General features: G+C 32.2%; 3 protein-coding genes across 5 annotated transcripts; 1 reads left to right on the forward strand and 2 right to left on the reverse strand.

Moving 5' to 3' along the window:
* Positions 1-1,119: 1,119 nt before the first annotated feature.
* LOC143894878 (uncharacterized) lies at positions 1,120-2,070 on the forward strand. The gene is made up of 3 exons (XM_077401549.1): positions 1,120-1,248; positions 1,542-1,992; positions 2,028-2,070. The coding sequence occupies exons 1-3, from the start codon at positions 1,215-1,217 to the stop codon at positions 2,068-2,070; spliced, it is 528 nt and encodes a 175-aa protein (XP_077257675.1). The 5' UTR covers positions 1,120-1,214.
* Positions 2,071-8,407: 6,337 nt separating this feature from the next.
* Positions 8,408-12,953, reverse strand: LOC143894881 (uncharacterized). 2 transcript variants are annotated; one of them, XM_077401553.1, is made up of 4 exons: positions 12,560-12,953; positions 11,948-12,271; positions 11,631-11,854; positions 8,408-11,285 (listed from the first exon to the last, which is right to left on the reverse strand). In XM_077401553.1, the coding sequence occupies exons 1-4, from the start codon at positions 12,591-12,593 to the stop codon at positions 11,082-11,084; spliced, it is 786 nt and encodes a 261-aa protein (XP_077257679.1). In that variant the 5' UTR covers positions 12,594-12,953; the 3' UTR covers positions 8,408-11,081. The 2 variants fall into 2 exon arrangements, with proteins under 2 accessions (XP_077257679.1, XP_077257678.1); XM_077401552.1 differs by having other exon boundaries at positions 8,418-11,285; positions 11,631-12,271; positions 12,560-12,947.
* A 465-nt stretch (positions 12,954-13,418) lies between these two features.
* On the reverse strand, positions 13,419-15,827 carry LOC143894882 (uncharacterized). Of its 2 annotated transcripts, XM_077401554.1 has the most exons (4): positions 15,625-15,827; positions 15,039-15,254; positions 14,223-14,869; positions 13,419-13,964 (listed from the first exon to the last, which is right to left on the reverse strand). In XM_077401554.1, exons 3-4 carry the CDS (start codon positions 14,397-14,399, stop codon positions 13,707-13,709), a joined length of 435 nt encoding a protein of 144 aa, XP_077257680.1. In that variant the 5' UTR covers positions 14,400-14,869; positions 15,039-15,254; positions 15,625-15,827; the 3' UTR covers positions 13,419-13,706. The 2 variants fall into 2 exon arrangements, with proteins under 2 accessions (XP_077257680.1, XP_077257681.1); XM_077401555.1 differs by lacking the exon at positions 15,625-15,827 and having other exon boundaries at positions 15,039-15,408.
* Positions 15,828-17,005: the final 1,178 nt, after the last annotated feature.

Below are 17,005 nucleotides of genomic sequence, written 5' to 3' on the forward strand. Positions count from 1 at the left end.
CACAGACGAGTATCATCCGGGCTACTATCAGCGGGACCATTAAATCAAATTTGTGCAAAATATATACATTATTCAATGTGATAGCTATATTAACTTATCTGCTTTACACCTCTTTATGTTCAAATCTTTTGGTATTTGCAAGAATTTACTGTTATTAGTAGTTGATATATATTATTAAATAGCATTTGATAAAAATAGGTACTGTTTTCTTAACTCTGATGCTGTCACAATTAAAAAATGTACAATTTTTAGGAAAGAGAAAGAACAAATTTTTTTTGAATTGTTAAGATAACTAAAACAGTTATACAATTACAATATTTTGTTATAATAAAACTGATACTGTTTCTTGAAGAGGTTGCTGTGATTTACCTGTCAATTCGCTTATGAACACGACTAATAAGAAAAAAAGAAGAAAGGCGACATTTTAATACATATCCTAGATCTTAGCCGGACTGGCTCTATAATTATATGTATATTGAGTAGTATAATTATATTAAATTAAATATGACATTTAAATATATAATTAGCAATAATTTTAGAAATATTTAAATAAATAAATCAAACCATATATATATATATATATATATATATGCTGCTTGTCATACTTTTCCTTACAAAGTACGTTCGAAATCCTCTGCGCGCAAACTTTCTATTAGATCCTGCTGTAATTTATATAAAAAGTATTTTGTACCGTAAAAGATTTAATCACATATTATTATCACTAAAATAAAACATATATTTTAAAAAAGATAAAATTTATATTCTGAGTAATAATAAGAATAAATCTTTAAGAAAGTTTGCGCGCAGAGGATTTCGAACGTACTTTGAAAGGAAGGGTATATATGACAAGCAGCGCAGCATATTCTTACAGCGAGATATAAACAATCACTGCCAGGATATTGTTTACGTTTTAGAGGAAAGAATAATTAACCAACGTTCGAATCGTATTACATATCGTACTGGCGATTCGTTTCCTGAGGTAAGAGGGGAACATAGAAGCGTCATAGGTACACAGGAAACGAATCGTTGCCCGCCAGAGTGTACGTACATCTGTAATGACAAAAGCGGATTGAAACGATCGACATTCGACATTCTCTATACGATGGTTAATGGTGACGTTTCTGATATAAAGGAGCTCAGAAAAGAAAGAAGAGTAATAATAAGTACAGAGTAATATTAGCAAACGTGTCAAGAAGTACATTATTGTTTCAACGATGCTGAACTACACGTTCATCCCGTTCTTACTAGGTAAGTTAACAAAGTACAGCTATTCGAATCTAACTTCGCGTGTTCATTATCATTAGCAACCGCAAGATCCGGGTCTTGACCGTTTAACGGTTTTCTTTCTTCGATTTAATTATTTATTATGTTTGTTCGTATTTTTTTCACTTATTTATTGTTCATATTTATCAGTTTATGCATAAAATCCCTCAACAAATACAACCATTACTTTTAGAATATTTATAACAATATATAATATTGATGACGATATTTTGATATATATCATATCTGACTACACATTTTTTTCTTCATTTATTTAGCACTTAACGCAAGCGTCCAAGAAGGAACGAGCAATGTGGAATATTTGTTTCATGTGAACAAAACTACTGTAGTATACAGAGAGCCTCTTCAAATTACACAATTAACTGCTGTATTAATATGTCAGCCTTTACAATCTGAGACTACCTTACCCTGTTTCTTACGAGACGTCATGACCTCGTCGACCTTGAAGTATCAAAATTCGAACATTACAGAAGAGGTCACGAAAGAGAATATTAAATCCGAACAGTGGTTTGGCATTAATTTCAATGAGCGTGGTGTACAAGATATAAGCGTGAATATAAACATTGAGAAGATAATCAAGGGTATTATTAAAGATATTGTTGAGCAGTTCAACATGGGTAGTGATTTAATGGCTAAACTGGCAAATATGAATTTCCCATCTGGTTTTACCGCAGAGGAAAAGACACCAATAGGCACTTGCACAACCAGGTACAATATGGATATTCTATATGGGCATACGAGAGAAACGAGAAACAGGAGTCCAAGTTTCAAGTTATATACCGTTAGCGTGGCAAAGCATTCGCTAAACAAAATGATACGCATGTACGTGTTACGAAGACTAGACAAAATTGCAAATATTCAGGACACTTTCTTGACTTTTTGAATGAGATGGAAGTGGTACGTATTATACAACGGTTTACCTTTTTATATACTTTACATTTTTTATCAATCTTGTTTTGTTTTAGATTAACAAGTTAGTTATTAAAAAAGTTAGTTATTGCACGTCGACTGTGATTTTCTGTAATAAATTTGCTAACTGCTTCAACATATGTGTTCAACTAGGGATGGAGAATATTTACGAGAAGCATAATAATATAACGTTAGAGTTATAAAATATAAATATTTACTGCGTTTCAATAGTTTAATAATTCTTTGATTGAAAAAAATAGTATATTGCTATATTTCCTTCATGATTTGAACTTCTTTGCTCGAACTTAACTTTTTTGTGATACATCTTATAGGATGAATATTTCTATAGTATCGAAATAGTCGATGATAAATTAAAATATCCACCACGATGGATGTGCAACTACCACCTGACCCATGGAACCCGTCTGGGTCACCTGTGTTACGGATAAAATACAGCTAAATCTAACTGACATCAGATCTCCACAAATTGCGGCAATGGACATGCCTCACACCTGGATCACTCTCACCCTTTAATCAAATTCCAAAAATATATACATTCTATGTGATATCTGTATATAAACTCTTTGCTTAATTATTTATGTTATGGTTAAATTTTTATATATTTATAGAATTTCCTGTTATTAGATAATCGATAACTTTGATAAATATATAACTTTTTCTTGTCCTTGATATAAAAACTTATGATATTTGTCACGATTGCCTCCTCAAGCTTGCATTATATTATATTTTGAAGATGTATCACATATTTCAACTAAAGATAGTACAATTTGGCCGAGTTGTAGCATCTATAGCATTGAGATAATTCTACCAAATAATGATCATTTGTTATAATGACAAAAAGTTCATTATGTGAGAGATATAGCTAATTTATAACATCTATTACTTCACTGAAAAAGTGAAGCTCATTTTGCTTTAACGTGACTGATTACATTCAATAGTTAGGGGAGACCGGGGCATTATGAGCCACAGGGTACCATATATGGGTCATTGACTGTTTAGGGTAATCCAGAATGTTTAGGTTGACCCAATTAGTATCATATGACAATTATTTCGTTGCCCACACTTCGTATTTAGGTCATCAAAGTCCGTAGTCTCGAGACGCACGTACGTGACATAAATGGTTTTCGTGATGCGTAAATTTTTTTTTAACCATTTAGAAATGTTTTAATATTGTTTTGTAGTAAAATATACACGTACTAAAAGTGCCTTTTCACGTTGACGCTCGACGCTCATTTTCAGCAAGCAAAAATCTTCAGAAAACATTATCTTTTTATTTATATATATGTATCCATAAAATATTATTACTTGAAGATATTACTTGAAAATAATTAATATTTTACGTATTTCGAAGTCTATGTTTGATTGTACTGGGACGATTAACGACGATTCAACGACGACGCTGAACATTAAACAAATTCAACTTCATTTCTTTGACGCTAGCGTCAAAGCGAAACCACCACGTTCACCTTGTTGACGCTCATTTTCAGCGTCTCATGAATTGGCACCTTAAAAATTAGGTGTAACTTTCTAGCATCTTTTGTCATTTTACTACACTACAAATAATCATGTATCATTATCATTTATTTTTTTTATTACGTTTCACCGTTTTCTATATTAAGTGCATTGGGGGCACCATAATGGTACACCCAATGCTGCGGCACCATGGGTCACACACGCCACCAAGGTTGATGATAGATAGGTTGATAATATAGTTTGATGATATACATATATTATTTTTGATTGAAGAAAACATGTCAGAAGTTAGGTTTAAAAAAAAAAGTATTTTAGTAGTGGGTTTTGATATCATATGTTTGTCCTGCTCAATCCTGAACAGTGTCATAAGAAAACGTATATAAAATACAATTTCTTTTCAATTTTTGTAACTTTCCGGTATTTCTTGAATAAATAAACCTAGTTTTTGTGTGTGATTCATTATAGTGCCCTAGTGACAGACCCATGGTGCCTTGGGTATGGGGTACCTCAGGTCATTTCCCCAAAAATGTGTATTAATTTTTTTCTCAAAAACTAATCAATATTTGCCAAATACGCTAAATAAAGTTTAAAATATAGTGCTTTAATTATTTTAAAAAGTGAGACAAAAATATATTTAAAAATACTTTTTAGAATTTGAATTTTTGTGGCACATGGTGCCCCGGGTCTTCCCTATATTATCATTAAATTAATCATTATTTATACTTTAATTAGAATAAGAAGGTAATCTTTTTTAGGAGAATTTTAGAGATTTTATTTGTACTTGAAAACAAAAGGAAGTTAATAATTTTACGCCATAGATATAAGAGTTAGTAGAAAAAGTGATATAAATGATAAAAGTGGTATCAGACAATTAGTAATAACAAATGACTGTAGATGATATTCATCTAGTATTACTATATAAGTATGTTGCGTTGCGAGAATTTGTTCAAGGTGATCGTCCAGATGATAGATCACCTACTAACGTTCAAATATATGTACGGAATATAGATATATATAAAATTTAAAAAATATTTATTATAGGTAATAACTAAGAAAAACATCGAATATAATAAATTATGAAATAACGTTTTTTTAAATATTGATTTACTACGATTTATTATGATGCGACTCCGATATCACTTATATGTAGTTACAATGCAGTTCTCGATAAATCTCAGATCCTTCCAAATGTTAATGCTCCGTGTTTCACCTTGTTGCCTTACTATCAGTAATCTAGTGGCTGATATCCTCGCTTAATATTTTCCAAATGCCGATGTTATGTTGACGTTTGCCTCGGAGAATATCATCGAGTGACTGAATTCACAGTAATTACGCCTGCCTATAGCAATTCCTTCGACATACCTCGGTCTCGGAATCACCTTGTTGCGTGTTTTGCGTTATCTCAACGAAAAAATAAATGCATGGTTATTAAAGAGAATACAATTATTAATATAAATTAAACTTTCAACGTCACAAAATTAATATTAACATCATAACTTTGTGACTCTATATTAGTTATATTATTTAACTTGATATTATACGAGTGTCACGTTTATCAGATTGACAAGAAATGTTATTAATTCTTAATAATAAATAGGTTAATTGTAATATTTTTAATGTTATACGTTAATATAAAAGTAATATAAAATAATATAAAATGTAATTGACAATATACCAGAGAAGGAGTTAAATAAATTTATAAATCGTCAATAATTAGAGATTTATCTGTAAAGATATTTTCTAGATAACTGCTGGTAAGAAATCGATGATCACGAGAAGGATCTTTTTCCATTCAAAAGACGCACCCCATACAGCACACTTTTGTCCAAAAGCGGGACATAAAACATTTTTTCTTTTAGACATCTTTTAGACGTCTTGCTAAAAAATGGCTAAAAGACATCTTATATCCCGATTTTGGTCATGGTGCTGTCTGGGACCATTCTCATCCTGTTTGCAAAACGTTACTAATTAATTGTTGCAGGTCTCGTATCAATTCACGGAAGGAACGCGCTTGACAAACCTTCGTACTGCGCAAGGCATCTTCTATGACCTGCGAGAAAAAAAAACAGGCTTATTTCTAAAACTCAGCAACATTTTAAACACGATAAATAATCGCAATAAATAATTTAAAAGCTTATTTTAGAAATCTGAATTTATTTAATTATTTCTTTTTTTTTTAGAGGAATTCCTTTCTTGTGATTATACTGACATTATATTGTGACGTGTAAAACAATACGCGATATTTTTATGAACGTCTAGTCGTTATTTATACGCTAAAACATTATCTCCTTTCGCATAAAACTCATGATCTTTTTATATCGCAACCTAGAGAAATCTTTTTTTATGTTGAAATACCACATAAAACGACGTTCGATCGATCAGCGATGTTAGATACTACCGTTAAATATATAATTGAGTCTTCCCGGAGGATGAGATCTAATGTTCACGTGATCCAGCGTGACCGTTAAAGCCATTGCACGTAACAAAGTTTTAGTTGTAATCGTAAGGCCGTAAGGAGTAATAGACCAATCACAGTCGATTATTCTCCTCGCGCTTGAAGAATAATCGAGTGTGATTGATCTATTTTCTTACGGCCTTACGATTAAAACTAAAACTTTGTTACGTGCAATGGCCTTTACCTGTGCAAGCTCGTGCCTGCAAGCACAGAGTCTCTCCCCGAATATCGGCATAGACGGTCGTACTTTGTTAACGCGATCCGCGCGTTCTTTCTACAGTTCTGTGCAATGGACTGTTCTTTTGTATCGTAGTACAAATACATTAAACAGTTGTTGAGAATACTGTGTTCTATTCCCGTCCCTTTACAATATAGCTTTTTTCTATTCGTTTTTATCCTGCATAAACTATTATACGTTTCGGAAGGTCAACGTTATATTAAATTCGGATTCTTGTAAAAGCAGGAATCTTACAGTAAATTGTATCGTAGTATAAATTACCAAAGAGAATCCTTGGTTGGGTATGAGCAAACAAAATATGTTCACACTTACGTCACATATATACTGTGGTATTGCTTAGGTTTTTCATATTTATTACAAATTTTTAAATCAAATTTTTAAGAAAATAAAAAATATAGGTTTAAATAAGAATTGCAATAACATAAATAGCGAAAAACAGAATATATTGTGTTGTGTGTGTTATTTGTGCGCATGTACGCATTCAATAGTAAAAACTAATTGATTAACGATTTTGGAAAAAATTTTATTATAGATCGTGAATAATGAGCACACTAAGAAACCCATTTTAGTTTTGAATCAACTAAATCCTTTGGTTGAAAAGTTTTTTGTTATGTTAACCAAATTTTTGATTCATATAACAAAAATTTTTAACATAACCAAATTTTTTGTTGTGTAATGTAAATCAAATTTTTTATGTAAACTGAATTTTGTGTTATATTAACTAAAGAATTTTGTTTGCTCATACCCAACCAAGGATTCTCTTTGGTAATTTATACTACGATACAATTTACTGTAAGATTCCTGCTTTTACAAGAATCCGAATTTAATATAACGTTGACCTTCCGAAACGTATAATAGTTTATGCAGGATAAAAACGAATAGAAAAAAGCTATATTGTAAAGGGACGGGAATAGAACACAGTATTCTCAACAACTGTTTAATGTATTTGTACTACGATACAAAAGAACAGTCCATTGCACAGAACTGTAGAAAGAACGCGCGGATCGCGTTAACAAAGTACGACCGTCTATGCCGATATTCGGGGAGAGACTCTGTGCTTGCAGGCACGAGCTTGCACAGGTAAAGGCCATTGCACGTAACAAAGTTTTAGTTTTAATCGTAAGGCCGTAAGAAAATAGATCAATCACACTCGATTATTCTTCAAGCGCGAGGAGAATAATCGACTGTGATTGGTCTATTACTCCTTACGGCCTTACGATTACAACTAAAACTTTGTTACGTGCAATGGCTTTAACGGTCACGCTGGATCACGTGAACATTAGATCTCATCCTCCGGGAAGACTCAATTATATATTTAACGGTAGTATCTAACATCGCTGATCGATCGAACGTCGTTTTATGTGGTATTTCAACATAAAAAAAGATTTCTCTAGGTTGCGATATAAAAAGATCATGAGTTTTATGCGAAAGGAGATAATGTTTTAGCGTATAAATAACGACTAGACGTTCATAAAAATATCGCGTATTGTTTTACACGTCACAATATAATGTCAGTATAATCACAAGAAAGGAATTCCTCTAAAAAAAAAAGAAATAATTAAATAAATTCAGATTTCTAAAATAAGCTTTTAAATTATTTATTGCGATTATTTATCGTGTTTAAAATGTTGCTGAGTTTTAGAAATAAGCCTGTTTTTTTTTCTCGCAGGTCATAGAAGATGCCTTGCGCAGTACGAAGGTTTGTCAAGCGCGTTCCTTCCGTGAATTGATACGAGACCTGCAACAATTAATTAGTAACGTTTTGCAAACAGGATGAGAATGGTCCCAGACAGCACCATGACCAAAATCGGGATATAAGATGTCTTTTAGCCATTTTTTAGCAAGACGTCTAAAAGATGTCTAAAAGAAAAAATGTTTTATGTCCCGCTTTTGGACAAAAGTGTGCTGTATGGGGTGCGTCTTTTGAATGGAAAAAGATCCTTCTCGTGATCATCGATTTCTTACCAGCAGTTATCTAGAAAATATCTTTACAGATAAATCTCTAATTATTGACGATTTATAAATTTATTTAACTCCTTCTCTGGTATATTGTCAATTACATTTTATATTATTTTATATTACTTTTATATTAACGTATAACATTAAAAATATTACAATTAACCTATTATTATTAAGAATTAATAACATTTCTTGTCAATCTGATAAACGTGACACTCGTATAATATCAAGTTAAATAATATAACTAATATAGAGTCACAAAGTTATGATGTTAATATTAATTTTGTGACGTTGAAAGTTTAATTTATATTAATAATTGTATTCTCTTTAATAACCATGCATTTATTTTTTCGTTGAGATAACGCAAAACACGCAACAAGGTGATTCCGAGACCGAGGTATGTCGAAGGAATTGCTATAGGCAGGCGTAATTACTGTGAATTCAGTCACTCGATGATATTCTCCGAGGCAAACGTCAACATAACATCGGCATTTGGAAAATATTAAGCGAGGATATCAGCCACTAGATTACTGATAGTAAGGCAACAAGGTGAAACACGGAGCATTAACATTTGGAAGGATCTGAGATTTATCGAGAACTGCATTGTAACTACATATAAGTGATATCGGAGTCGCATCATAATAAATCGTAGTAAATCAATATTTACATATATGATTGTGTTAAGTTAAAAAACGTTATTTCATAATTTATTATATTCGATGTTTTTCTTAGTTATTACCTATAATAAATATTTTTTAAATTTTATATATATCTATATTCCGTACATATATTTGAACGTTAGTAGGTGATCTATCATCTGGACGATCACCTTGAACAAATTCTCGCAACGCAACATACTTATATAGTAATACTAGATGAATATCATCTACAGTCATTTGTTATTACTAATTGTCTGATACCACTTTTATCATTTATATCACTTTTTCTACTAACTCTTATATCTATGGCGTAAAATTATTAACTTCCTTTTGTTTTCAAGTACAAATAAAATCTCTAAAATTCTCCTAAAAAAGATTACCTTCTTATTCTAATTAAAGTATAAATAATGATTAATTTAATGATAATATAGGGAAGACCCGGGGCACCATGTGCCACAAAAATTCAAATTCTAAAAAGTATTTTTAAATATATTTTTGTCTCACTTTTTAAAATAATTAAAGCACTATGCATATTTTAAACTTTATTTAGCGTATTTGGCAAATATTGATTAGTTTTTGAGAAAAAAATTAATACACATTTTTGGGGAAATGACCTGAGGTACCCCATACCCAAGGCACCATGGGTCTGTCACTAGGGCACTATAATGAATCACACACAAAAACTAGGTTTATTTATTCAAGAAATACCGGAAAGTTACAAAAATTGAAAAGAAATTGTATTTTATATACGTTTTTCTTATGACACTGTTCAGGATTGAGCAGGACAAACATATGATATCAAAACCCACTACTAAAATACTTTTTTTTTTTAAACCTAACTTCTGACATGTTTTCTTCAATCAAAAATAATATATGTATATCATCAAACTATATTATCAACCTATCTATCATCAACCTTGGTGGCGTGTGTGACCCATGGTGCCGCAGCATTGGGTGTACCATTATGGTGCCCCCAATGCACTTAATATAGAAAACGGTGAAACGTAATAAAAAAAATAAATGATACATGATTATCTGTAGTGTAGTAAAATGACAAAAGATGCTAGAAAGTTACACCTAATTTTTAAGGTGCCAATTCATGAGACGCTGAAAATGAGCGTCAACAAGGTGAACGTGGTGGTTTCGCTTTGACGCTAGCGTCAAAGAAATGAAGTTGAATTTGTTTAATGTTCAGCGTCGTCGTTGAATCGTCGTTAATCGTCCCAGTACAATCAAACATAGACTTCGAAATACGTAAAATATTAATTATTTTCAAGTAATATCTTCAAGTAATAATATTTTATGGATACATATATATAAATAAAAAGATAATGTTTCTGAAGATTTTTGCTTGCTGAAAATGAGCGTCGAGCGTCAACGTGAAAAGGCACTTTTAGTACGTGTATATTTTACTACAAAAACAATATTAAAACATTTCTAAATGGTTAAAAAAAAATTTACGCATCACGAAAACCATTTATGTCACGTACGTGCGTCTCGAGACTACGGACTTTGATGACTGCCACCTAAATACGAAGTGTGGGCAACGAAATAATTGTCATATGATACTAATTGGGTCAACCTAAACATTCTGGATTACCCTAAACAGTCAATGACCCATATATGGTACCCTGTGGCTCATAATGCCCCGGTCTCCCCTAACTATTGAATGTAATCAGTCACGTTAAAGCAAAATGAGCTTCACTTTTTCAGTGAAGTAATAGATGTTATAAATTAGCTATATCTCTCACATAATGAACTTTTTGTCATTATAACAAATGATCATTATTTGGTAGAATTATCTCAATGCTATAGATGCTACAACTCGGCCAAATTGTACTATCTTTAGTTGAAATATGTGATACATCTTCAAAATATAATATAATGCAAGCTTGAGGAGGCAATCGTGACAAATATCATAAGTTTTTATATCAAGGACAAGAAAAAAGTTATATATTTATCAAATGTTATCGATTATCTAATAACAGGAAATTCTATAAATATATAAAAATTTAACATAAATAATTAAGCAAAGAGTTTATATACAGATATCACATAGAATGTATATATTTTTGGAATTTGATTAAAGGGTGAGAGTGATCCAGGTGTGAGGCATGTCCATTGCCGCAATTTGTGGAGATCTGATGTCAGTTAGATTTAGCTGTATTTTATCCGTAAACACAGGTGACCCAGACGGGTTCCATGGGTCAGGTGGTAGTTGCACATCCATCGTGGTGGATATTTTTAATTTATCATCGACTATTTCGATACTATAGAAATATTCATCCTATAAGATGTATCACAGAAAAAGTTAAGTTCGAGCAAAGAAGTTCAAATCATGAAGGAAATATAGCAATATACTATTTTTTCAATCAAAGAATTATTAAACTATTGAAACGCAGTAAATATTTATATTTTATAACTCTAACGTTATATTATTATGCTTTCTCGTAAATATTCTCCATCCTAGTTGAACACATATGTTGAAGCAGTTAGCAAATTTATTACAGAAAATCACTAAAGTCGACGTGCAATAACTAACTTTTTTAATAACTAACTTGTTAATCTAAACAAAACAAGATTGATAAAAAATGTAAAGTATATAAAAAGGTAAACCGTGTATAATACGTACCACTTCCATCTCATTCAAAAAGTCAAGAAAGTGTCCTGAATATTTGCAATTTTGTCTAGTCTTCGTAACACGTACATGCGTATCATTTTGTTTAGCGAAATGCTTTGCCAACGCTAACGGTATAACTTGAAACTTGGACTCCTGTTTCTCGTTTCTCTCGTATTGCCCATATAGAATATCCATATTGTACTTGGTTGTGCAAGTGCCTATTGGTGTCTTTTCCTCTGCGGTAAAACCAGATGGGAAATTCATATTTGCCAGTTTAGCCATTAAATCACTACCCATGTTGAACTGCTCAACAATATCTTTAATAATACCCTTGATTATCTTCTCAATGTTTATATTCACGCTTATATCTTGTACACCACGCTCATTGAAATTAATGCCAAACCACTGTTCGGATTTAATATTCTCTTTCGTGACCTCTTCTGTAATGTTCGAATTTTGATACTTCAAGGTCGACGAGGTCATGACGTCTCGTAAGAAACAGGGTAAGGTAGTCTCAGATTGTAAAGGCTGACATATTAATACAGCAGTTAATTGTGTAATTTGAAGAGGCTCTCTGTATACTACAGTAGTTTTGTTCACATGAAACAAATATTCCACATTGCTCGTTCCTTCTTGGACGCTTGCGTTAAGTGCTAAATAAATGAAGAAAAAAATGTGTAGTCAGATATGATATATATCAAAATATCGTCATCAATATTATATATTGTTATAAATATTCTAAAAGTAATGGTTGTATTTGTTGAGGGATTTTATGCATAAACTGATAAATATGAACAATAAATAAGTGAAAAAAATACGAACAAACATAATAAATAATTAAATCGAAGAAAACCGTTAAACGGTCAAGACCGGATCTTGCGGTTGCTAATGATAATGAACACGCGAAGTTAGATTCGAATAGCTGTACTTTGTTAACTTACCTAGTAAGAACGGGATGAACGTGTAGTTCAGCATCGTTGAAACAATAATGTACTTCTTGACACGTTTGCTAATATTACTCTGTACTTATTATTACTCTTCTTTCTTTTCTGAGCTCCTTTATATCAGAACGTCACCATTAACCATCGTATAGAGAATGTCGAATGTCGATCGTTTCAATCCGCTTTTGTCATTACAGATGTACGTACACTCTGGCGGGCAACGATTCGTTTCCTGTGTACCTATGACGCTTCTATGTTCCCCTCTTACCTCAGGAAACGAATCGCCAGTACGATATGTAATACGATTCGAACGTTGGTTAATTATTCTTTCCTCTATAACGTAAACAATATCCTGGCAGTGATGTTTATATCTCGCTGTAAGAATATGCTGCTTGTCATATATACCCTTCCTTTCAAAGTACGTTCGAAATCCTCTGCGCGCAAACTTTCTTAAAGATTTATTCTTATTATTACTCAGAATATAAATTTTATCTTTTTTAAAATATATGTTTTATTTTAGTGATAATAATATGTGATTAAATCTTTTACGGTACAAAAATACTTTTTATATAAATTACAGCAGGATCTAATAGAAAGTTTGCGCGCAGAGGATTTCGAACGTACTTTGTAAGGAAAAGTATGACAAGCAGCATATATATATATATATATATATATATATGGTTTGATTTATTTATTTAAATATTTCTAAAATTATTGCTAATTATATATTTAAATGTCATATTTAATTTAATATAATTATACTACTCAATATACATATAATTATAGAGCCAGTCCGGCTAAGATCTAGGATATGTATTAAAATGTCGCCTTTCTTCTTTTTTTCTTATTAGTCGTGTTCATAAGCGAATTGACAGGTAAATCACAGCAAACCTCTTCAAGAAACAGTATCAGTTTTATTATAACAAAATATTGTAATTGTATAACTGTTTTAGTTATCTTACAATTCAAAAAAAATTTGTTCTTTCTCTTTCCTAAAAATTGTACATTTTTTAATTGTGACAGCATCAGAGTTAAGAAAACAGTACCTATTTTTATCAAATGCTATTTAATAATATATATCAACTACTTAATAACAGTAAATTCTGCAAATACAAAAAGATTTGACATAAAGAGTTAAGCAGATAATTTATATACAGCTATCACATTGAATAATGTATATTTTTGGAATTTGATTAAATGGTCCTCTGATAGTAGCCCAGGAATGATACTCGTTCTGTGCTATAGTTTGTGGAGATCTGATGTTAGTTAGATTAAGCAGCATTGTTTCCGTAAATACAGGTGACCCAGATTGTTTCCATCGAATACGTGGTAGTTGCACACCCATCGTAGTGGACATTCTTAATTTATCATCCATTACTTCCATAGTATACATCAAATATTCGTTCTACAAGATTTATCATAGAAAAAGTTAAGTTTGAGCAGAAAAGTTGAAATAATGAAGCAATATACTAATTTCCAATAAAAGAATTATTATATTAAAACATGATAAATATTTATATTTTATGATTCTGTTGTTGCGCTATGTTGTGCTTTTTCATAAATATAAAATTCTCGATCCTAATTTTTTTTGTTTATTAGTAAAAAACAAAACAGGAATGATGAAAATATATAAAATATAAAAAAAGTAAACATGTATACGTACTACTTGCATCCCGTTCAAGAAGGAGTCAAATTTTTCCGAATATTCGCAGTTCTCTCTATTTTTCTCAATACGTATACGCGTACTTCTTTGTTCAGCAAAATGCTTTGCCATCGCTAACGATATAATTTGGAACTTGAAATTCTTGTTCTTGTCGTAAACTCCATATAGCGTATGCATATTGTGCTTGGTTGTGCAAACGCCTATCGGTGTCTCTTCCCTTTCGGTAAAAGTGGTAGAACCGAATGGGAAATTCCCATTTGCCAGTTTAGCTATCTTATCACCACCTATGTTGAATTAATTAGCAATATCTTTCATAATACTTCTGATCACCTTGTCAGATTTTGCAGGCACGAGTATATACTGTACACCATGCTCATTGAAATAAATCTCGAACCACTGTTTAGATTTGATATGATTCCTCATCGAGACTTCTTCTGTAACGTTCACATTCTGATAGGTCAAGATTGTCGAAAACGTGACGTTTTGTAAGAAACAATAGAGACTAGTCAATAGATAAGGCTGACATATACTAGTGCAGCAGTTAATTGTGTAGTTTGGAGAGGGTCTCTGGTGTACTACAGTAGTTTGGTTGAAATCGAACAAATATTCCGCACTGAAATTGCTTTCTGAGATGTTTGCGTTGAGCGCTAAAAAAAAAAATTATGTTTTATATAAGTTAGACACGTAAAATAGACGGATGCTTGCGTTTGTTGAGAGATTTTATGCACAAACTGACAAATATATGATAATGAACATATGTGAATTAAAAGCTAATTGGATTTGAATAGTTGTATATGATACTTTGTTATATCTTACCCGACAGCAAGAACGGGACGAACGTGTATAGTTCAGCATTGTGAAACAAATGTACTTCCTGACGATCGACGTCCGTTAATGTAACTTTTCGTTCTTCTCTGAGCTCTTTTATATCAGAATATGCTCATCATTTAACTTTTCGTTTAACCGTGTAGACAAATATCTTTTCAACTCGCTTACCATTATTATAATTCAAGCGTTGGTTAATTTTTTTGTCTATAACATAAACAATATCTTTTGGCAATGATATATGTTTACATTTCACATTTTAAATCCTCTGTGCAAACTTCCCATATATTATTATAGATTTCACTTTATATAAAAAAAAATATTTTTGTACCGTAAAATATTAATTATATATGCGTTGGTACCATTAAAATATGTGCAAAAACCATGTTATTTTACAAAAAAAAATTATATCCTGGAGTATAATAATAATAAAAATATATATCTTTAAATATTTAGTTGTATAATATATGATTTGATTATTTAATTATATAAATATTAATAGAATTATTACTAATTATTACTAATTAATATTTAACTGGCACATTTAATTTAATAATTATAAAATTTGAATACATACCTACCACGTGGGAAGAACACGTGGCTGTCACATTGACTGATGGCGGGAAATACCCGAAAGATACAAATGAGTCCACGTTCTCGATGCTGATGTACCTTTTCGATGGCAGGCATATTGCATCTTGCACGGCACCTTAAAGGTGCGAATTCATGGGACGCTCGTTTCAGCGTATCGCGAAATCACGTGATTTCGCGCTGACGCTAGCGTCAGGGTGCCATTACATGGAGCGCGGAAACGCGGAAACGCGGAAGCGCGGAACAGAATAGTAACTTATAGATTCCGCGTTTCCGCGAGTTGAGTCCCGCACGTTTGAACGGAAAAGCGGAATCCGCTATTATCGTGTAATGTATGTATGGCTGCGTTTCGATATTCACTGCCAGTACTTAACGCAGCCTATGTATGTACCCTGGCTTGCATATAAGATATACTTCATAATAACCATCAACATGATGTTTGGATCTATAATATTATACTGCCACTTTTATTAAATAATAAAGTAATCGAAGAGTATGTGTAAAAGCTTTTTTTTTCAATGTGATTAAACAGCTCCGAAATTTGATGGAGTATACTGTATCCGCGTTGACAACGGATTTTGACGCGTTCGTTCCGCGAGTTTGTTTCTCCTTATATTACATGGAGCACAATTTGCGCGGAAAAGCGGAACAGTATAGTGACAAATAGACATTTGTATTCATTTCTTAAAATTGTGTTCACTTAATTCATTGCAATTTTTATTAATATGCTTATCTTTTCAGCTTATCTATTGAATACAAGCATTTTAATCAATAAATACCGTTAAAAATTAATATTTTATAATTCTCCGTTCCGCTTTTCCGCTCAAAATATGCTCCATGTAATATTAAGGCATTCAAAACAGACGGAACGGATCGACGGAAATCTAGTAAATTTTGTCTTCCGCGCTTCCGCGTTTCCGCGTTTCCGCGCTCCATGTAATGGCACCCTCAAGCAAAGAAAGCTGGATTTTCTCAGCTTTAGCGTCAAAGCCAAAGCAGCGCGAAGACGCCGAAATTTTGACGCTGTTTTCCTTTTCATGAATTTCAATTGACGCCGACGTCACGTGTGGTCATGCGACCTTCTTGCCGCTGAAAATGAGCGTCGAGCGTCAGCATGAAAAGGCACCTTAAGGGTCGACAGGAGTAATGCCCGGTGTCCACGATGCAAGAACTTGGTCCAAGTTTCGGTTTAAGCCAATGAAACTGCTGCTTTTCTGTAAGAGCTGCAAGTTGATTGGCTTAAACCAAAACTTGGACCAAGTTCTTGCATCGTGGACACCGGGCTTAAGAGTGGAGACCTCTGTCGGCCGGTCGGGAATTACGGATTCGTTTTTCCCAAAGTTTAGCTTAATTAATTAACGAATCTC

Source organism: Temnothorax americanus, unplaced genomic scaffold, assembly GCF_048541705.1.
Source record: "Temnothorax americanus isolate GAGA-0224 unplaced genomic scaffold, ASM4854170v1 Scaffold146, whole genome shotgun sequence".
Classification (NCBI taxonomy): Eukaryota; Metazoa; Arthropoda; class Insecta; order Hymenoptera; family Formicidae; genus Temnothorax; species Temnothorax americanus.